General features: G+C 40.4%; 2 protein-coding genes across 4 annotated transcripts in view; both read left to right on the top strand.

The window, feature by feature from the left end:
- The first annotated feature begins 154 nt into the window (after positions 1-154).
- LOC103736387 (zinc finger protein 14) lies at positions 155-13,706 on the top strand. The gene is made up of 4 exons (XM_008835869.2): positions 155-303; positions 9,326-9,452; positions 9,636-9,696; positions 10,720-13,706. The coding sequence occupies exons 1-4, from the start codon at positions 301-303 to the stop codon at positions 12,320-12,322; spliced, it is 1,794 nt and encodes a 597-aa protein (XP_008834091.1). The 5' UTR covers positions 155-300; the 3' UTR covers positions 12,323-13,706.
- A 259-nt stretch (positions 13,707-13,965) lies between these two features.
- The window catches only part of LOC115070885, a 47,057-nt gene continuing 39,016 nt past the window's right edge, over positions 13,966-22,006 (top strand). For all 3 annotated transcript variants that reach the window (XR_003849990.1, XR_003849991.1, XM_029564917.1), the window contains exon 1: positions 13,966-16,035. Coding sequence is in view for 1 of the 3 variants with exons in the window: in XM_029564917.1 (XP_029420777.1) it covers positions 15,837-16,035 (199 nt within the window). In the remaining 2 variants the exon portion in view is untranslated. The remainder of the gene's footprint in view (positions 16,036-22,006) is intronic.

Genomic DNA, 22,006 nt, shown 5'->3' with positions numbered 1-22,006 from the left:
CAGCTAGGAAAATTTGTCTTTGGAATGGAGATTTGCGTTTCACTCAGCCAGGAAGGGAATGCCTTTTCTGTCACTCAAGCATTAGGAGGCGGGTCCACGGCTTACTGGTGCCGAATGAACTGTCCAATGAGGAGTCCAGGTCTTGGGAGAGGGATGCTACACAGCACTTGGGGTGCCACTTTCCTTCCGCCATATTAGACTGTGTCATCCACCAGAGAGACCTCTGGTTTCTTCCGTTGGAACCCGCGACTCCTCCACGGACTGCAGGAGCCACAGGAGCCCAGGACTCCGTCGCTGGAAATGGTGCGTGCGGCCGGGCGTCCTCTCCTGGGTGTCGCGCCGAGGCTGCTGCAAGCGGAGGTGGGGACGCGGCCTCCCCGCGGCAGCTCAGTCTGCGGCTGAGTCTCCTCTGGCTCGGCTGGGCCTCGCTCCCGGGTCCCGCTGGGTGGAGCTGGGCCAGCAGCAGAGCCGCGGACCTGGGCACTGCTGAGCGCTCACTGCAGCGGCCTCTGCGCAGCTGGGCGTCCACATAACCGGGTGTCCGCAGCCTGGGCGGTGGGGGCGGAGGGTCGTGGGAGACTCGGGACTCGGGTGGGGTCGCGTGGGAGGAGCCGCGGGGTGTGCTGACCTCGGGTCCTGAGCGTTTTATGTCAGTAGCAGACAAGCACGTTTGTGGCTTTCCACAATGTCAAAATTTATTGAATAATGAATAAAATCATAAGCTGTGTGCCTGCCAGTTGCAGGCAAGGATTTTGCTTGCTCTCTGGCAATCACATAGATTCTTATCTAATTACTAATTTTACCTGGCAGATCACGCATTAAGTTTTCACACAACGATACACAAATGTGTAGGTTACACAATGACTAAGAAAGAGGTAAAGAGGACACAGAGTTCAGAGAGCGTCATGATGTAGGAGGTCCAGAGGGGAGACTGGCCCAAGGAAAGTCTGTAGGGGAGCAAGTAAGAATCTTGCCAATGCAGTCTCAGAGACGAGAAATGTAGGTGTGCGGGACAGGCTGTTAGATGGTAGCAGGGAGCTGGAGCCCTGGGCTAGAGGAAGCAGTCCTCTGTGGTCAGTTTCCTGGCTCTTGACAATTGACCCTGTGGTCACTCAATGTGCCTGCCACACTTTGGTCCTGGGGTGCTCCTTCTATAGTCTCAGGTGAGGGAGTTAATGTGGTTGATAAGCTCATGTAGCTAGTGATATGATTTTGTATAGTTCCAGGTGTCATATGTTGATATAGCCAGTTTGCATGTCCTGTTTTGCTGGCAGATGGTGGTTGTTTACTCCTCCCTCTTCTTCTAGCTTTTGCACTTAAAATTGTACCAACTCTGGTCAAAATTGTTGCTGAATAAAGTGGAGTCATTTTAGGCTTGGCAGACTTGGAAAGCTAAAAATCCCCACAACACAGAGTAATCCTGAGCAGTCAGCACTGTCTTCCTTACTCTGCCTCTCCTTCACCTCAGAGGCATCTGTTTTTCCTGTTTTTCAGATTCAAGAGAAGCTTCTTCTATATTCCATGAGCTCTGCACTTAGGCCAAAAATTCGTAGTACTGACTATAAATCCCTGAACTTCCAAGTACTTCTGACATTGCCAAACTCACTGGAAAGAGGGATCCATATGCATGGGTGGTTATGTTTGTGTGGGGTTGGGTTTAGACTCTCTCCTAACTGTTACTGTCCTTGGATGTTTCTAGACATTGCCTTTTTGTTTTAAAATGTTGTTTATTTATTATTATGATGTGTGCTTGTGCCACAGTGTGTATGTGGAAGGAAGAAATCAACTTTTTGGAATTGGTTCACTCTGTGTTTACATAGATTCTAGGAATTCAGGGATTGAACTCATGCTTTGAGGTTTATGTAGCAAGCACCTTTACCCCCTGAGCCATCTCTCCAGTCCTTAGACATTATTTTAAAAACACAGAGTCCTGATAGAGGTAGGCTGTGACTGTATGTTGCATTAGGTGAAAGCCTTATGTACTGGGTCCACAAGACTCCCCATGCTTAACCCAAGAGGGCTTTTCAGACATGACCCTCTTCTGAAATTTTGACTGGCTTGAACTTGTGCTGGTCTTGTACAAGCAACCACAGCTGCCATGAGTTCATGTATGCAATAGCCCTGTCACATCTGGAAAACAGATTTTCAGCAGTACTCCCCAATTTCTGGTTCTTACAGTCTTTCCTCTCCCTTTTCCACAATGATCCCTTTCAGAAGAGGATGTGATACAGGTGTTCCATTTAGGGCATAGCACGGTCACTTATTCTCTGTACTATGACCAATTGTGGGTCTCCATATTAACTGCCATCCACTACAAAAAGAGGCTTCTTTCATGAGAGTTGAAAGCTGCACTAATATATTGGTATAAAGATAAGTATTTGAAGGCAGCTTGATACTATGTCAATTTAGGAAAATAATAGAAATAAGTTCTCTCCTAGAGCATATGCCCTCCCCAGCCACAGGCTCTTGGCCTGGTTTACAGCAACAGGCATGAGATTCCTCCTGTGCTATGTCTTAAGTCCAATTCAAAACTCTGTTGGTTCCCCCCATAACATTCATGCCATTATTGCACCAATGGGCATATCTTGCCAGAAGGGTTTTAACTATAACTTTCAGGGTCACAGCTGGAAAAGACGGTTGAAGACTTTTCTTCCCCAGAGGCATATACAACACCTTTGGGGCTATGAAAGCCAGCCAGTAGGAATGAAGACTACAGATCAGTTCCAGCTTGATTTCCCCATGTCTTGTGTCTCAAATATGTGGTGTTTTCAGCAGTAATATCTTACTATCAAGTTCTGATGGGCAATCAAGAGCAATGTGCTAGGCTGCTTAGTCGTTGGAATGAGAAGTGCTTCCCATAGGATCAAGTATTTAAACACTTGTTCCTGAGTTGGTGGCACTGTTTGCGGAGGTTTAGGAGATGTGGCCTTGCTGGAGAATGAAAGTCCCAGAAGGTGGGCCTTGAGAGTTCATAGCCTTGTTCTACTTCCAGTTCACTCTCTCTGCTTTCTGCATGTGGATGGAGATGTGATCTCTCATCTTGATCCTGCTGCTTTCTACCATGCCTTCCTGCATGATGGAATCTTATTCTTCTGAATGTATAAGCCATAACAAACTCTTCTGTAAGTTGCCTTTGGTCATGGTGTTTTATCACAGCAACAGAAAACTAATACAGCTTATGTTAGAAAATTTTGATTTTAAAGACACAGAGCTTCCCCTAATCTGTAAGAAGGCAGTGACAGTTTTCTTTTAAAATGAGATTTCTTTTTTTCTCTTTATACTCCTTTATTGGTCATGGTAAGAACCTTGAAAAAAGTGATGCTTTTGCATTTTATTTTTATTTTTCATAGAGGAGAGAGAATACAAATGGCAGGAAATTGTTCTCATAACTTAATGACAGAATTGTAAGTCAAAATTTATCTGGAACCTGGAAGATATGCTACTTTTTCTTTTTGAAAAAATAACATAGTGCTTTTAAATATTACATAGAATGTAAGCCTACCTATATGCTGGAGGTAACTGTTGTGGCTGTATCTCCTGTAATTTCCATAGTGAAAAGGCCATTAATTGTAAATCGATGAGACAAATGTATTTCAGGGCAAGCCAATAAAAAGCAAACTTGGAGATTTATTTTATTTTGATTAATTAATTAATTTTGTGTATGAGTGTTATGCTAGCTTGTACGTAAATACACCTGGGTTCTACAGTGCCCGAGGAGGCCAGAAGAGGGCACTGAATCCCCTGAACTGGAGTTATGGATAGTTGTTAGTCACCATGTGGATGCTGGGATTGGAACCAGGGTCTTCTACAAGAGCAGACAGTGCTCTTAACTGCTGAGCCATGTCTCTGTCCTGAAAGTTGAATATTTATTAAGAGACATTTTTAACTTAGATATTAAACACAGAGGTTATTAGAAAGAGAAATGTCCAGGAAATAAATAAGACAAACCCCTGTGTGGGCATCAGCTTCTCAAGGGACAGTCTCACTTAAGTACCTTCACAATGGATATATATATATATATATGATTTGGGTGACTTTCAAGCTACATTTCTAATTTTGTTAAGACATGCTCCCCCTCCCATGTTTTTAACATTGCTCAAAGAGTGTAGTTTATGAGGCTAAAAGTATAATAAATTTTTTTCTGCAAATAAAGTTGTAAAGTGGTTTTACGAGGGGTGATATTTAGGTTGGTAGTGACAGAGGAGTTCTGGAAACATAAGTTACAGGCCATTTTTATCATTTTGAATCTATTGAGCCAAATTTCTTCTCTTTGACAAGATGTCTTTAGGAAAACATATGACATCTGTAGAAGCAATTTTGGCTTTACCATTGGTGCCTGGTTTTCTCATCAGGGGGAAAGGCAAACCTGCCCTGGAATCAATGGCCTGTTTTCTTCCTGGTGCTTTCCCTCCCACATCCCCATAATTTCCCTGTCTTTCTATCTTGCTTCACTTAACGCTTCCTTTTTGGCATTGGAAAGATCCTTTTCTTCTGAATAAAACTAATTCACAATGTAAAATCCTTACTTATCTGAAACCCTTTACATTTTTTTTTAATATTTGATTATTTTTATTTTATCTGTATGAGCATATTGCCTGCATGTATGTGAGTGCGCCCATGTCATGCAATGCTGCAGAGGTCAGAAGAGGGTTTCAGATTCCCCTGGAACTGGAGTTAAGGACGGTAGCTCTTGCAGAGGACCCAGGTTCGATTCCCTTTACATGTTTTTAAGCTTTGTATAAAAATATGTCTCGGGGCCAGTGAGATGACTCAGTGGATAAAGGTATTTTCCATGAAGGCTGACCACCTGAGTTCTATTCCTGCAGCCTATATGGTGGAGAGAAGTAACTCCTGAAAATTGTCCTTCGAATTCCATAGGCATACCATGGAACATGTGCCCTTTCCCCAATAAATAAATATGATTAGAAACAAAAAGAAAAGAATATATCCTCACACTTATATCCTTTTTTAAATATTTCTCTCCTACTGACTAGGTCATTTTTATTTTATTTAGTATTATAAGAAATAAGGATCCTTATTGTAACTAGGTTTTAATTTTTTTAAATTATATTTATTTATTGATTAGCTGATTGATTGGGGGTTGCATATGTGTCATGGCATCTATGTGGAGGTCAGAGAGAGTGAGTTCTTTACTTCTACCATGTGGGTTCTGGGGCTCCAGCTTGGATCATCAGGCTTGCAGGAGACACCTTTACCCACTGAGCCATCCTGTGGGGCTATTTTCTGTTTTGATTTGTTTTTTAAGGATTGTTTTATTGTGTTTTTTTTTTTTTTTTGGTCTCACAAAAATATTGCTTCAAGCTCATTTTGGACTCATTATGGCCGAGTAGCCATGAACCTGAAACATTCTTGCCTCAGCTTCCCAGGTGCTGGCATTACTTTTGTGCATAATTTTAGTCAGGTTGACTATCACTTTTAAGTCTTTGGATGTTTGACTGCAGTGTATCATGTAGAGGGAAGTATAATGATGTTCACAAGTATACACCCATGCCCTCAGTGTGTAGATATGGTGATTTACTGTGCCATCTCTATAATTAATCAGCTTTTCTCCTTTAAGATGGCTAATGAAAGACTGACTCCCTTTATACATTGTATTTGTCCTTGTCAGTATTAACAGTGTAGTGTCTTAATTATTGTAGTTTTAGTCTTTCAATTATGTTAGACAAATATGGTTTTCATCTTTTGATTATGTTGTCAAGTTATAATATTTCAGTACAAAATATTCTTTTGTACTGAAAAAGTATTAAATGTGATTTGACATTGATTATAGCTACTTTGTTGGATAAAACAGATTTTATTATATTCACTTTTTGTCTTAGTTAATTTTCTAGTAGCTGAGATGAAAACAAAACAAAACAACCCCTGCCCCAAGGTGGGTGTGATGGCACATATGTTTAATATCAGCACTCAGGAAGCAGAGGCAAGCAGATCTTGACTATGAGTTTGAGGCCCCCGAAGGCCACATAGTGAGACCCTGTTTTAAAACAGACAACAAGGAAAGAAAGAGAGCGAGAGAGAGAGCGAGAGAGAGTGAGAGTGAGAGAGAGTGAGAGCGAGAGCGAGAGCGAGCGAGCGAGAGAGAGAGAGAATGGCAAAAATAATTTAAGGAGAATAATGTAATAATTTAAGGCTTTATTATGGCTCATAGATCAAGACTACGGTCTATCATTATGGGGAACTCAAGGCTGCAAGAACTTGAAGCAGCTGCTCACATCTTACATCCATAGTCAGGAAGCAGAGTGATGAATGCTAGTTATTATGGCCCTTTCTTCATTTTGTGTAGTCCAGGATCCCCTGCCTAGGGAATGATCTTTCCTGCCTACAATTAAGATGATGTTCATATATTCATCAATGTAATCAATATAGTCCGTCAGAGACATTCTCAGAGGCTAACCAGTCTAGCTAATACCTCACAGGTATGCATAGAGGTTTATCACTAGATGATTCTAGATTCTGTCAAGTTGGTAATTAATACTGACCATCACCTAAACACATCACTTTTGAGTTATAACTTTCCATCCCTTATCCCACAGGGTCATGACCATCTTGCAGTGTAAAATGCATTTAGCCCAACATAGAAAACTTCCTGAACTCATTAACAGTTTAAACATTTAAAAAATCTGAAGTATCTTTAAAAAAATGTTTTATTTATTTTTATTTGTACAAGTGCTTGATTACCATTATGTTTACTGGTATGTGTGTAGTGTCTGGAGGTGGCTGGAAGAGAGTGACAGAGCCACATTATGGGAGCTGGAAGTTGAACCTGGGTCCTCTGAAAGAACAGCAAGTGCTCTTAAGTCCTGAGCCACCTCTCCAGCCCCAAGTCTGAAGTATCTTAACTGTGAGCTCCTACAAAATAAAGAACATGTTATGTACTTCCAACATATAAAGGCAGAGTAAAGCATTCCTATTGCAAAATGGAAGAAATAGGGCATAGCAAGGAATGACTGACTCAAAGAAAGACCCAAATCCTGCAAGGCAAACACTAAATCCTGCAGCTTCATGCCCATCTGGTGTAATTGACTGGATTCCTGTTGATTAGTTAGGTAGCCCCACCACTCTAGCTCTGCCACCTGCAGCACACATAGACTGCCTCTTGGACTGGCTCTTCTCCATGCCTGTAGCTCACCTTGGCAGCCATCCCAAGGTTTTGACATCTCCAATATCCTGGAGTCTCCAGTGCCACTTAAGCTTCACTTTCAGAGCTTCACATAGTGACAACTTGAGGCCTCCTTGAGAGGACTTTCTTGCATGGTGCCTGGCCTCGGTTACCCTCTATGATTTCCGCACCTTGCATCCTTCATCCCTTCAGAACCATGTGGATGACAGTGCCAAGTTCTGCTGCCACCTCAGGGTGGAGCTTCTGATGGATGTGGTTTTATACTCAGGACACCTTTCCTGTTGTCCCACTGTACCTCAGAACATTTTCCTCCAGTGGCCCTGACTTTATCAATTACAGCTACTTTCTTGGCACTGTTGTCTTTCAAGAATGTCCCATTCAGCTCTTTCAGCATTCAAGGACTTCTTTAACCCAAAATTCCAAACTGTCCACATTCTCACATTAACCATACCTAAAGCCTAACACCAAATGGTCTTGTTCATCACAGCAACAGCCCCACTTCAGGGTGCCAGTTTTCTGTCTCAGTTTCTTTTCTTGTTGCTGAAGAAAATCAGGAGCTTGAAGCAACTGCTTATATCATTCAATCAAGAAGCAAAGAGTGATAAATGGCTGCACTGCTCAGTTCTCTTTCTCCATTTTATAATTTAGGATGTCTTGCCCAGGGAATGGTAATCCTTAGAGTTAAAAGGTTTGTTCCCACATCAGTTAATGTAATCAAGATAATCCCTCATAGATTTCTTTGAGGCTAATCTTAATCTACATAATCCCTCATTGGTGAGTCAGAGGCTTGTGATTCAAATGTTATCAAATGACAATTAACATTAACCATCACACTTCTTAAAAGTTTGTTGTAGAAATTATAGAATTTTCTACATGCACGTGTGTATTGGCATGATGGTGAGTTAGAGCAATTTTTTCTGTTTTTGTTTTTTTTTGAGATAGGGTTTCCCTGTAGCCCCAGCTGTCCTGGAACTCACTATGTAGACCAGGCTGGCCTGAACTCACAGAGATCTGCCTGCCTCTGCCTCCTAAGTGCTGGGATTAAAGGCATGCACTGCCACTCCTGGCTGAGTTAGAGCAATTTTAAAACATGTACCATCCTCCTTATTTCATTGTCTATTGACAATCTCCAATAAAAAATGTAATATTAATTCATTAGTATAGTGAATTACCCTTAATTGGTCCTATATAAGTCCTGTATAAATCTAGTTACTGTGACAAGAAGAAGTTTTAAAGGAAGAAAAGCTTATCTTGGCTTATGTTCAGGGATATAGACCATCATGCAGGGAAGGCATTTCAGGAGACTCAGGAGGTGCAGGAGGCACCTAGTCACATTAGGTTTGCCATCAGGAAGCAGAACACTGAATGCTGGTGCTCTGATCTCTGTGTCTTCTGAATATGCTGGGTTCTAAGCAGATAGCTTGTCTCTTTCGACCTTGTGGAAAATATTGCAAAGATTCTGAGGGAAACTATCGTTATGAAAGTAGCATGTCATCATCAACTGCTGGTTGATGTGGGGAGGAATCCCACTGAATAGCTGGTCCCAATACCAGGAGAAGTAGAATATTTTCTTTAGCATTTTTAAAATATGCAGTCTTGGGAAACCTAGTGTTGACTCTTTTATTAGATAAATAGGTAATCAGAATTTATGGTGGATGTTGTTACAGTGACTCAGTGTACAAACAGAAAATTAGCACAACCTATGAAGACAAAGATGATGATCTGTTCTGCTGCTGCTTTACCAGAGAGCTCCACTCTACTGTCAGAACTGCTGTGTGAGGGACTATGTATGAACAGTGAGAGTGTGATGATCAAGACGTGATATGACCTGAACAGGCATATAACATTGTACCATGTCAACTTTTTTTAAAAACATTTTTTATTTATTATTTTTATTTTATGTGTATGCGTGTATTGCCTGCATGTAGGTAAGTGTCCGTGTCATGCAATGCCCATGGAGGACAGAAGAGGCTGTCAGATCCCCTGGAACTGGAGTTACGGACAGTTGTTAGCTGCCATGTGGGTGCTGGGATTTGAACCTGGGTTTTCTGCAATAACAAGCAGTGTTCTTAACCACTGAGCCATCTCTCCAGCCCCATATGTCAACTTCTTATGACTTAAGTCTAGATCTCCAGTACTGTGTTACTCACACTTCCTTGTGGAAATGTATGTGGGCTGTTTTAGGAGTCAGTGACCTTTGAGGATGTGGCTGTGAACTTTACTCTGGAGGAGTGGGCTATGCTGAATCTATCCCAGAAGAGCCTCTACAAAGATGTGATGCAGGAAACCCTGAGGAACCTGGTTTCTATAGGTAAATATGTCATTATTCTTTTAGTCAATAAGAGAAAAAGTGCTTCTTCATGACTTGAAATATGGTAAAGAAACAATTGGATAAATATATGTGATTGTGTCATTTCATACCATAAATTTAACTAGAAACGAATATTTTTACTATAATTTCATAATTCATAATTTTTTTGGTTCTATATTTTAGAGAACAAATTGGAGCATGATGACATAGAAAATAAATACTCAAATCCCTGGAGCCAACTAAGGTAAGAGATAGCCCCAAGAGATAACCATGTTCTGCAAGTGTTGTGGCATGACTGAACAATTTACAACAAAGTAAAAGATAAGTATATATCCAGCCTCAAACTGTTAATCTCAGGAAATTTTCTCCAAAATTACAAACATATTTAGCATCAGTAGTCTTAAAACATTCCAGATGATGCCAAAATTGATACATCTTCATGCTTCATGTATACCAACTTTGCTCCAGAAATAATATTATTAAAATTGAAATCTTGATTTACCTATAAGCTTGGGAGCATAAATAAGGTTTCTTTTTAGAGTGGGATGAATTACTAACATATCTCATTACTGACATTCAAGTAGTTCAAAATGAAGCATGATTTGGGGACATTAGTATTATGCATCAAAATTGTGTACCATATTGGGGCAGGGCATGGTGACACATTATTTTAATCCCAGCACTTGGAAGGCAGACGCAGTCTCTGTGAGATTGATCCAGTCTGGCCTACGAAATGAGTTCTAGGACAGATGGGGGATACAGGGAGACCATGCCTCAAAACAAATTGTGGAGAACTGAAGAGATGGCTCAGTGGTTAAGAGCTCTTACTGCTTTTTCAGAGGACCCAGTTTCAATTCCTAGCATCCACGTGGTGGCTAACAACCATCTGTAACTCCAGTTCCAGGGGAATCCAATGCCCTCTTCTGACAGCTGCAGGCATTGCACCACGTGGATGCACTTATGTACATGGAGGCAATACAACTCATACATATAAAATAATATAAAAATAATAAATGTTTTTTAAATTGTGCACAGTATTAGTATTGAAATGTGTATTTAAATGTGTCATCAACTTGTTTGCCAAACATGTAGATAGTATAACACTTATGGAGTCAACTATTTGTAGCTGTCCTCAAATCAAGTTGCAGAGTATTCAGTTCAAACATGTTAAAAAATTCTCATAGAGCATAGAACTAATGTTTATTTCTACTGGTAAATAAATCATTTATAAGCAAAATCTTGATAAAGCCCATTTTCTTTCTTGCAGCTGTCAAGTGGTAGAGAAACTCTGTGAATATAAGGAAGGTCATCAGTGTGAAGAAATCTTCAACTTCGCTACAGAGGGCATTGTGAAGCAAAACTCTTATTCAGGAGTACATGTATGTGAGAATAGTGGGTGTGCAAAAGTAGTCATTGGCCATGTGTCTCTAAGTGTGCTCCTTAAACCTAACTTTGGGCACAGATCATATGAAGATCAGGAATATGGAAAGGAACTGTATGAAAATAAGGAATTTGGGAACATCTTCAGTTCTCCCTCATCCTTTCAGATGTATAAAAGCACTCACCCTGGAGAGAAATGGTATGAAAATAAGCAGTGTGATGAAGACTTCAGACTTGGTCAAAGTCATGAAAAGAGTTCCACTGGAGAAAAACACCATGAATGTAATCTATGTGGGAAACTTTTCAGTTCTTCCAGGTACTTGCGAAGGCATGAAAGACGTCACCGTGCAGAGAAATCTTACGTATGTAAGCAATGCGGGAAAGCTTTCAGTTTTCCTGCATACCTACAAACACATCTAAGAATTCACACTGGGGAGAAACCCTATGTGTGTAACCAGTGTGGGAAAACTTTTGCTTGTTCCAGTTCCCTTAAAACACATAAAAGAACTCATATGGTTAAAGAGCCTTACGTGTGTAATCACTGTGGGAAAACTTTTCGTCATTCCAGTTCTCTTCAAAGTCATACAAGAATTCACACTGGAGAGAAACCTTATGTATGTAATCAGTGTGGGAAAGCCTTCATTACTTCTAGTTACTTTCGTATACATGCCCGAATTCACACTGGAGAAAAACCTTATGTATGTAAACAATGTGGGAGTGCTTTCATGCGCTGGATTCAATTGCGAAAACATGAAGTATTTCACAGTGGCATATATCCCTATGTTTGTAACCAGTGTGGGAAAGGTTTCACTTGTTCCAGTTCTGTGAAAACACATGAAAGAATTCACACTGGGGAGAAGCCCTATATATGTAATCAGTGTGGGCAAACTTTTACTCGTTTGAATTCCCTTTTAAGGCATAAAATAATTCACACTGGTGAGAAGCCGTATGAGTGTAATTATTGTGGGAAAAGTTTTCCCCGTTCTGCTTCCCTTCAAAGGCATATTAGAATTCACACTGGAGAGAAACCCTACATATGTAAGAAGTGTGGGAAAGCCTTCATTGCTTCTTCTGACCTTCTAGTACATGAACGAACTCACACTGGAGGAAAACCTTATGTATGTAAGCAGTGTGGGAATACTTTCATGAGTTGGACTCAGTTTCAAAGACATAAAGTAATTCACAGTGGCATGAATCCCTATGTTTGCAAGCAATGTGGAAAAGGCTTCATTCGTTCCAGTTGCCTACGAATACATGAAAGAATTCATACTGGCGAAAAGCCCTATGTGTGTAAGCAGTGCGGGAAAACTTTTACTCGTTCCTATTCCCTTCAAAGACATAAAAGAGTTCACACTGGTGAGAAGCCCCATGTCTGCAAGCAGTGCGGGAAAGCTTTCACTTATGACAGCCATGCTCGATTACATGAAAGAATGCACGCTGGAGAAATGTGGGAAGACTTTTCGAGGTTCTTGTTCTTTTCGACAACGTGAAAGGACTCACTCACTGGAGAGAAACCATGTGTGCTTGCAATATGAAAAGCCTTTCATTTCTGACCATTACCTTTGAAAACATAAAATAACGAATCCTGGAGAGAACCCCTATCTACATAAGCAATGTGGGAAAGCCTCCCAATTAAGAAAACATAAAGTAACTAATATTGACATTGAACTTATGTAAGCAATGTGGGAAGATTTTTGCCCTTTCTGGTACCTTTCAAACTTGTGAAAGGACTCACACTAGCGATAAGCCCTATGTGTGCTTATAATGTGATAAAGTGTTCAGTTGTGACTGTGCTTTTCAAAAACAAAATGATTCATACTCGAGAGAGAAACCATGTGTATGAAAGCAATATGGAAAATCATTCAGTCATTCAAGTTCTCTTCATTACCATGCATTGATGCATAGTGGAGAAAAACCCCATAAGTGCAAAAAAATTTGGGAGAGGCTTTAGATCTCCTAGTCACCTCAACATGTATGAGCATACACTGGAAAGAAGCCTAATGTATATAAGCAATGAAGAAAAGCCTTTGACTCATTTACAGAGACATGAAGTAATTCACAGTGGCATGAATTCCAATGTTTGTAAATAATGTGAGGAAATCTTTTGTTGATCTCGTAGCTTTCACAGAAAGAAGCAAAGCTGCACTGGAGAAAAACTATTTTTGTGCTAGCAATGTGGGAAAACCTCTTGTATGTTTGGTTTCTTGAAAAAACATGAAACAAATCACAATGTGGAAATTGTTTTTATGCTAAAAGTTGCCTGAAGTACATGAAAGAAGCCACAGTAGACAAAAGCCCTGTGACTGTAAGCAATATGGTAAAGCCTTCTGTAGTTCGAGATCCTGGAGAAGACGAGAAAGTTCACACTGCAGAAAAACCTGTGTGTATGTGTATGCAATGTAGAAAAAGCCTTTAGTTCTTCCCTGTTCTCTCCAAATATATGGAAGTAGTCACTATGTTGAGAAACCCTTCATATCTAGGCAGTTTTGGAAAGCATTCATTTATCACACATCCTTTCACATGCATGAAACTGTAGTAACTTTTAATGAAGAATTTTCAAAGGCTTCATTATCACCCTGATAGCACTCACAAGAACATGGGAAGAAACTCCAAAATGAAAAGTATATGTGAACATCTCTTGGTTCAAGTCACAGATAAAGAACATGGATTAGAGTGCTAATTTGTTTGAAAGAGACAAACTTTCATTTGACATACATACGCAAACCCACACCAGTTGAAAACCTTTGCTGTTGAAAAGCACAAAAAAGTCAACAGCAATAGAGAATATAGGGAAAAGTCCTTTGAAAATTCTTCATTTTAATTTGATAAATGTCAATAATATGAAGGACTGGACACTTTTTTTTTTTTTTTTTTTTAAGAATGCTGCAGAAAACACACATTCTGAATGGAATGTTACCAAAATTTTGTGTTCGTTAAGAATTTTGGGGGAGCCGCCAGGCTTGGTGGCACACTCCTTTAATCCCAGCACTTGGGAGGCAGAGGCAGGTGGATCTCTGTGAGTTCAGGGCCAGCCTGGTCTACATAGTAAGTTCCAGGCAAGCTGGGGCTACAGGGACACCCTGCCTCAAAAAAGAGAAAAAAAAAAAAAAAAAAAAAAAAAAAAGAAAAAAAAAATTGGAGGGGGTGGGGGCTGTAGAGATGGCTCAGCAGTGAAGAGCACTTTCTGTTCTTCCAGAGGACCCGATATCACTTTGCAGCATCCACATCAGGCAGTTCACAACTGCCTGTGACTCCATCTTCAGGATGAAGTGCCCTCTTACGGCCTCCTGAATTCATGTGGCATACATTCACATATACACATAAAAAAAAAATTTTGAAGAATTTGATTTTGCTTTTGTTTTTCAGAAAAAGCTTTTGCCATGTATCTCAGGTTGACCCAGAACTGATAATCTTCCTCCTTTTAGCTCTTGAATGTTTAATGAAAGGTATCTGAATCCACATCCACCATCAGTAGCTCATTCTTTTTTTGTTTGTTTTTTGAGACAGTGTCTCCCTGTAGCCCTGGCTGGTCTGGAACTCACTAGATAAACCAGGCTGGCATTGATCTCACAGAGATGTGCTCTGCTTCCTGGGTGCTGGGATTAAAGGTGTGTGCCACCATTTTCTGCAGTCATTCTTAAGAGTAAATCTCTGGACTGGTATTTATAAATTTTTAGTCTACAAAATAAGCATAACCACAGAACATAGGGTAGAGTAATAGCTCAAACCCATGAATTGGTGCCAGTATGGTCTACATCTGAAGGAACAACAGCAATTAAATGTACACCATCATGAATTAATTTTGTAAGGTTTCTTAGCTGTACAACTTGCTGGATGATGTCTTTTTCTATTAAATCAAGCAGTTATTTCTCCTTTCATTGTAAATTGTGTTAGGTTCACTGGTATTTATTTGTAATGTATGAGTATACATAAATATCTTTTAAATATTTTGTTACTGATGTGTGTGTTTGTATGTGTATGCATCTGCCCATGGAGATCAGAAGGTTCTCTCCTATCCCTTGGAACTGGGTTACAGGTATTTATGACTTGCTTTACATGGGTTCTGCCTTACATGGGATCTGGAATCCAAACCCTCATACTCCTGACAGAGCAGTGAGCGCTCTTAACCATGCAAACATTTTTCCAACCCCTGTATAAACATCTTGTTTTAAATCAATTGTGTTTAATGGGCATGGTGGTGCTCCCTTTTAAATCAGCACTCTAAGGAAGAGGCTGTTGATCTGAGTTTAAGGCTAGCCTGGTGTACAAAGCAAGTTTCAGGCCAGCCAGAGCTACATAGACCCTGTCACACAGAAAAGTCAATAAATAAATAAATTAATAATAAATAAAAGCTAATTATTTGACAAGGAAGGATTTTGCAAACTTCTATTTCCATGTGGACATGTGCATGCAAAGGATGATTCTGATGTGAGCTCTCCCCATTCTGCTCAGCTTCTAGTGTCCCCTCTCTTTCCCATGTGATGACTGTCACCAAGATGTCACAGAGGTGTGTGGGGATTTACATATTCTGTCTACATTTTCCCACATACTGATGTAGTTGTTTGTTCCTTTGAAATGTAATTTTTGTTTGGTTTGGTCTCTTGAGACAATGTCTCATATACCTCAAGCTGGTTTCAAACTTACCATGTAACTTTGTCTCTCCTGGATCTCTGCCTCCACCTCTCCAGTGCTATGGTGAACCACCATGCCTAGCCAATTTTGATTGTTAGAATACATCAAGGAGAAAAAAAAAATACAAAATAGACAATACAAAATCAATTTAAAATTGGTTTAGGGTGAGGACATGGTTCTGTGGATAAGACACTTGCTGTGTAAACATGAGGACTTATATTTCATTCTCCACTACATACATAAGAAGCTGGGAATGGCTGAGTTTACCTGTACACACCTCTCCACCCTACCAGGAAGGAGATACTTTGGTCAGTAGGAAACGACCGTGGATTGCTGGCCAATCATGGCCGTTGTGTTGGTGTAAACTGCCCAATGACAAGTGTCGGCTTTAGGAGCGGAAGCCTGCTTGCTCAGCACTTTCCAGCCTGCCACATCCAGGGATCTATGTTTTCTGCGGAGAGACTTCAGGTTTCTCCGTTGGTCTCTGCATCACTCAGGTTTCTTCATTGGTCTCTGCGTCCCTCCACGGACTGCGGAGCCACAGGAGCCCAGGACTCCGTCGCTGGAAATGGTGCGTGCGGCCGGGCGTCCTCTCCTGGGTGTCGCGCCGAGGCTGCTGCAAGCGGAGGTGGGGACGCGGCCTCCCCGCGGCAGCTCAGTCTGCGGCTGAGTCTCCTCTGGCTCGGCTGGGCCTCGCTCCCGGGTCCCGCTGGGTGGAGCTGGGCCAGCAGCAGAGCCGCGGACCTGGGCACTGCTGAGCGCTCACTGCAGCGGGGTGGCCCTGGGTCCGCAGCATATTATGTGAAACTTATTAAGAAGCAGGTTTGTCTTTTTTCACAGTGTCAGAATTTCTGAATAATCAATCAATATGGGCGGTTTTGGTTTTATTGGCCGCGATTTGCTAAGCCTGATTTTGCTTGCTAGCTGGCTGTTGGCAGTCACAGGTTGTTATAATCCTATATTTATTATTAATATTAACTGGCAGGTCACGCATTAACATTTCGTACAATAATAGCAAACAGGCTCCTAGACTAGAGAACTGTGTGGTCTGAGGTCATCCTGTTACAATCGCACACTGTTATGTGCTGGCTCAGGCTAGGGAGGGTGAAGGATCACAGGCCTAATTATTTTCTTAATCCTGGCTAATTGTACTATAGGTTACCTTAGAGGTTCATTTAATCAAGGAACATCAGTACTCAAAGTACAAGATATGAATATTGTTGTTAGAGACTGATGTCTTTTGTATGATTTGGATAAGAAAAGTTAACCCAAATCTTTGAGTATCCCATACAAGGGTAAAAAAAAAAAAAAAAAAAAATAATTGCTTCAACGTGGGCAGAAGTATGAGTGTCTGAATGTGTCATAGAACTTTTAATGGCTGTGCCAGCTCTCTAGCTCCAATTACAGGTCATTAGGGCAGATTCTACTGTAACAAGAAATGTGGGCAGCTGCAGCAGCTTGACCATTGTATTCAGGAGTCATTCCTTATGGCCACTATCAATGGTAACATGGTAATCTAATCATCTGGACCCAGTTAGTTTTCTTCCTTTTTCTTCACTGGGAAAAATTTCTATTGCTTTGGATATAGGGGTTTGGTTCCAAAACAGAGATAGCCCAAAAAGGAAATTCCCTTAGGCAGATTAAAATTAGTGTTCTGCCAGTCCAAAATCTGAAATTTTTCTCTATTCAAATTATACTGAATAATTAGGGAGTTCTGTCCTGAAGGTAATGAAAAAAAATCTGACTTGCTTCAAGTAAGATGGGAGGTTTAGGTAAACAGGGAGGCATAACAAAAACATGTTTAACAAATGAATATAGCACTATAAAAGTTAAATTCATCATCTAAAGAAGTATAATAATTTTCGAATTACTCAGAAAATTTCACATATATATACATTCATGTGTGCTTGTGTGTGTGTGTGTGTGTGTGTGTGTGTGTGTGTGTGAGCGAGCTAGGGTTTTAGTTCATTTACTTATGGTTCTTGATTGACAACATAGTTGAAGGAGAGTATCATCCAGTCTTTCTGAAGTCCATGTGGATGTGTTCTCAGGAGGAGCTAGTGCATATTTGAGATGGGAATTATAAATTCAAAAGTTCACCCCCTGAAGTTTTGCAGCAGAGGTAGATAAAAGTACCTGATAGTTAAAAGTACCCGATAGTTCCTTTCTAGCGAGGCTGGAGGGAGTCCTTGACGTGGTGTCTTTTCCAATAGATGAAATCACCTGGTTTTAGTTTGTTCAGTTCTTCATCTTCTGGGAGCTCACTGCAGAAAGATACTGCAACTAATTTGGAAGTTTTAGTCACCATTTCCATAAGTCCTTTACAATAGTGCATAATAGCTCCCTTTAACAGAGATGGTTCATAATAATCCTTCATCCATTCTCATAGGGCACCCACTGACTATTTCGAAAGGAGATGATGTTTTCCAAAAGGGTAGATATAAAATGTAGGTGAACTAATGGAAGCTTTTGACCAAGGAAGGCCGAAAGTTAACTTTGCCAATTGGTTTTTTTTTTATAGTGCCATATGTTCGTTCAACTGATCTAGAGGATTTAGCAGATCATCTACATACTGAATTAAAACAGATTCATACAAAAATTGTACATCTTGTAAATCAAAATTAAGGACCTGAGAGAAATGTGTGAGATTTTCAGTATAGCCCAGAGGCATCACAATCCACGTACACTGTCATTCCGCCCACATGAAGGAAAACAAATTGGCTATTTGCTGCAACAGGGATGCAAAAAAAAAAAAAAAAAAAAAAAAAAAAGTGCTACAAAGATCTATTACTGAAAACCAAGCTATATATAGAGGAATGCAAGATAACAAGGTGTGGGGATTAGGCACTATTGGATGTCGAGGGATGACTATTTTACTTATGGCCTAGAAGTTTTGTACAGCTCTCCATCCATTTAGCTCCTTTTGGGTAATTTTGGAGTATTACAAGGGTTGGTGCAAGGGATTATAAGCCCTTTTTCTCTGTATTATTCAGTGATGGGTGTGATTCCCATTAAGGCTTCCTGTCTCAAAGGATATTGTGTTTATATCTGGCAGGGGTTTGCTTTTATCTATTGTTATCTCAATGGGGGCAGCTGATCTTATTCATCTTATGTCTGTTGAAGACTTTGCCCATGATTCTTCTGGTTCTTGTAAAAGGAGGTGATCAATTTCCTCCTGTGGGGTCTTTTCTGATTCCTTTATAAGTGGCATGGAGAAAATAGGGAACTGGAGATATTCATTGTCCTCTAAATTTAGAAACATCTCTCCCTTTTGGGAAAAGGCGGTATGAGCATTTTGCATTTCTAGAAAGTCATGTCCTAACAAATGGATAGTGGCACCAGTAGAAAGGTATGATAGCCTACAGTTTATTTCTCCTAACTGAAATTTTATAGCGTTTGTCTTAAAGGCAGTTATGGGTAGGTTAGAAACTCCCACCATTTCATTTTTACTCTGAGGGAGAGAGTTTTTTAAACATGGTGGGATTTAAAACAGATAGACTAGCCCCACTATCTACCAGGGCCTTTGTTTCCTCTTCATTAATAATTATTTCTATTTCTCCTAAGATGTTAGTAAGGAAAAAAGGAAAAATTCTGGATTTCCTCAGAGCAGCCCTATTCCAGCCTGGTTTTTCTTTCAAAGTCTCTTCTGGGAAGCCTCTTGTTCCTTTTGGGAGAGCACCCATTTCAGTTTCTTACAATCCCTTTTGAAATGGCCAGGTCTTTTGCAAAAGTTGCAAATTATTTTGCCTTTTTCAAGATAGAAGGAATTTGTAGATCTCTCTGCTGGGAGCTTAACTGTTTTAACTATAAGCTCATAATCTGGGTAGTGATATCCTTTTCCTTTTTTATAGTAGTTCTGGAAAGTTGGTCTGTTGAGGTAACAAGGGTATCTATGGGAAGCGAGGCCCAGGTTCTATTATTGTGTTTGACTAAAGCGGCCAGCACATCTTCTAGCCCTTCCATAAATGCAGAATTCAAAAGGCATCATTCTTATGATCCTCAAAGTTCTCAGGAGGAAATCTTGAGTGCTGTTTAAAAGTTTTTGGAAAACAGTCGGGCATGGTGATGCACGCCTTTAATCCCAGCACTTGGGAAGCAGAGGCAGGCGAATCTCTATGAGTTTGAGGCCAGCCTGGCCAGCTGGGGCTACTCTTTTGGCATAGAATTTTGTTCCTCTTGAGATTTGCTAAAATCCTTAGGGAATTCTTACTGTCCCCTTGAGAAATGCTAGGTAATACTTTTCCATCACTAGCAAGAAGAGTGGGAGGGGAGAATGATGAACAAGGAGGAAGTTGAAGATTTTCTGATAGAGGAGGCAATGGTAGAGGAGGATAGGTGGGAGCAGAGGGTTGAGAAGTGTTAAGTTCTTCAGCAATCATCTTTAGTTTTGACAATCTCCTGTCCTTCAATATCTTTTTTTAATTCTGGTAGCATTTCTAAGAGCCTTTTATTCATTTCCTGTAAGTTAGAAATTTTATCATTTCTTCTCTTTGATGCTTCTAAATTCCAGTTAAAATAGGCTAATGTGAAAAAAAAGTTCCCAGAAAGAACTCCTGCGCTTGGACTGAACTTCCTGCAAGGCTGACCACCTGATTATCACTCAGGAGACTGTGGAGAGTTTGGAATGTTTCAGGTTCAGAGTCTAATTACCATTTATCTCAGGCTATCTTTAGCCCCCTAAACAGCCACTCCTTACCCACCTCTGTTTCTGATCTAACATCCTGTGACTGACATAAAAATCTTTTAATGTCTGGACACATACTCACTTATCAGGATTTGGTTCTAGAAAAAAAAAAAAATCTTTTAGAAGGTATTAACTTAGCAGACCACCAGCTCTCACCAATCCAAAAGCTAAGAATGTCAGCAGATAGCATCTGAGACCTATAGTAAGAACCCTCCCCCTTTGCTGCAACCCATCTACTGAATGTATCCTCCAATGTATTTGAAAAGTGTCTTGATTTATGACTTCTTTGTTCTGTTCCTATAAAAAAATAAGACAACTGTTACCACGCTGGAACATGGAATTTGGGGTAACCTGAATCTGTATTCCTGGGTCATGGTCACTCATATTTGGCTCCAAAATAAACCATCTCTTATCCCCTTTGAGGTGAGTTATGCTTTTGTGTCACCACTACCTAGTCCCATTGCCTAGGATTTCTAGTTTTGTGCACAAAAATACCAATTTTGGAACATCAAAAGTTCCTCATTGAGGGAACAGTGAAGTCAAGCTATCTTTGATTAGATCTCCCCATTTCTCTAAATACTTTTAAGTTAAAAGTCCATAATTATCATACATAAAGCCAACTAGAGTGCCAGATGGCAGTTTAAAGCCTCCCAAAACAGCGCTACCAACTGGGGACATTTGGAGCCTATGGGGGACATTCTCATTCAAACCACCACATTGAGAAAAGTTCTTTTTATTTTATTTTATTTTTTTATTTTATTTTATTTTTTTATTTTCTCCTGACAAATTGCAAGCCTTTCTATTCTAGCTAGGGAATATGTGTTCTGGTTTATGTGCTGCTTTTGGGATGGACTTTTTCAGTTTTTACCCTGAGACCATCTTCTCCCACTGGGTGTCAGGGTGATCCTGTGTGTTTATGGAAATGTGAGAGGGCCTCAAGACATTGGAAGATCAAGCCCTTATGTGTATCTTCCCCGATTCTTACCCAGGAATGGGGTATATTTATCAGGTTTCCTTATAAGACCATGTCTTGGGGAGTCCCGCCTGCCACCTCCACTTTGTAAAGCTGGAAGGGAACAAATGCCTCTTATCTTCTGTGTCTTTGTGAACAGGCATTCATAATATTTCTAAGCTAAAGTCAGCAAGGTTGCAATAAAACAGGAGAAGCGGCAGAGAAGAAAAAAATGTAGATTTAGGTATTGGAGGAGTGTCTGGAGACAAAGTCCAACTAAATAAAAAAAAATATATGTATGTATAAAACAAAACAAAAAAAAAAAACAAAGACCATGAAAAAAAACTAACCTCAACACACCAAAAACCCAAATCAAAATGCCTTCAAAGGTCTAGAAGCCACCAATACTTAAAACAGTCAGAACAATTAGAAACAAAATGCTTCTGAAGCAAACAAAAATGGATATTTTAAAGCAAACACTTTGAAAGCAAGCACACAAATAAACATCTAAACAAATAGAAAACCAGCTCAGACTGTTGACCAATCCAGGGAGGTCCAGTTCCCAAGAAAGAACTCGTCAATTTTCATTTAAGGAGACAGTGTTGGATGGTGGGTTATATGGGAGCTCTGGCTGGCACCTGGCACCAATCTAGTTGATTCCTTCAGTAAAAAGTAGATCATTCTTTGGGGTTCCTGTTCGGGCTCTGTGCTGGATAGCTTTAGTGTTAACTTGACACACCTGGGTTGAGGGAGCCTCAATCGGGGAATTTCCTCTATTGGACTGGCCTGTGGCCATGTCTGAGGGGCATCTTCTTGAAGAGTGATGTGGGAGGGCCGAGGCCACTGTGGGTGGTGCCACCTCTGGGCAGGTGGGCCTGTGTTGCATAAGAAAGCAGGTGGAAAAGG

Source organism: Nannospalax galili, unplaced genomic scaffold, assembly GCF_000622305.1.
Source record: "Nannospalax galili isolate Female #2095 unplaced genomic scaffold, S.galili_v1.0 scaffold391, whole genome shotgun sequence".
NCBI lineage: Eukaryota > Metazoa > Chordata > Mammalia > Rodentia > Spalacidae > Nannospalax > Nannospalax galili.
This window is presented reverse-complemented; position numbering and strand designations above follow the sequence as displayed.

Coding starts and splice junctions, on each gene's coding strand:
- LOC103736387 (XM_008835869.2), top strand. Junction 9,453..9,635: donor GAGGAACCTGGTTTCTATAG/GTAAATATGTCA, acceptor TCTATATTTTAG/AGAACAAATTGGAGCATGAT. Junction 9,697..10,719: donor AATCCCTGGAGCCAACTAAG/GTAAGAGATAGC, acceptor TCTTTCTTGCAG/CTGTCAAGTGGTAGAGAAAC.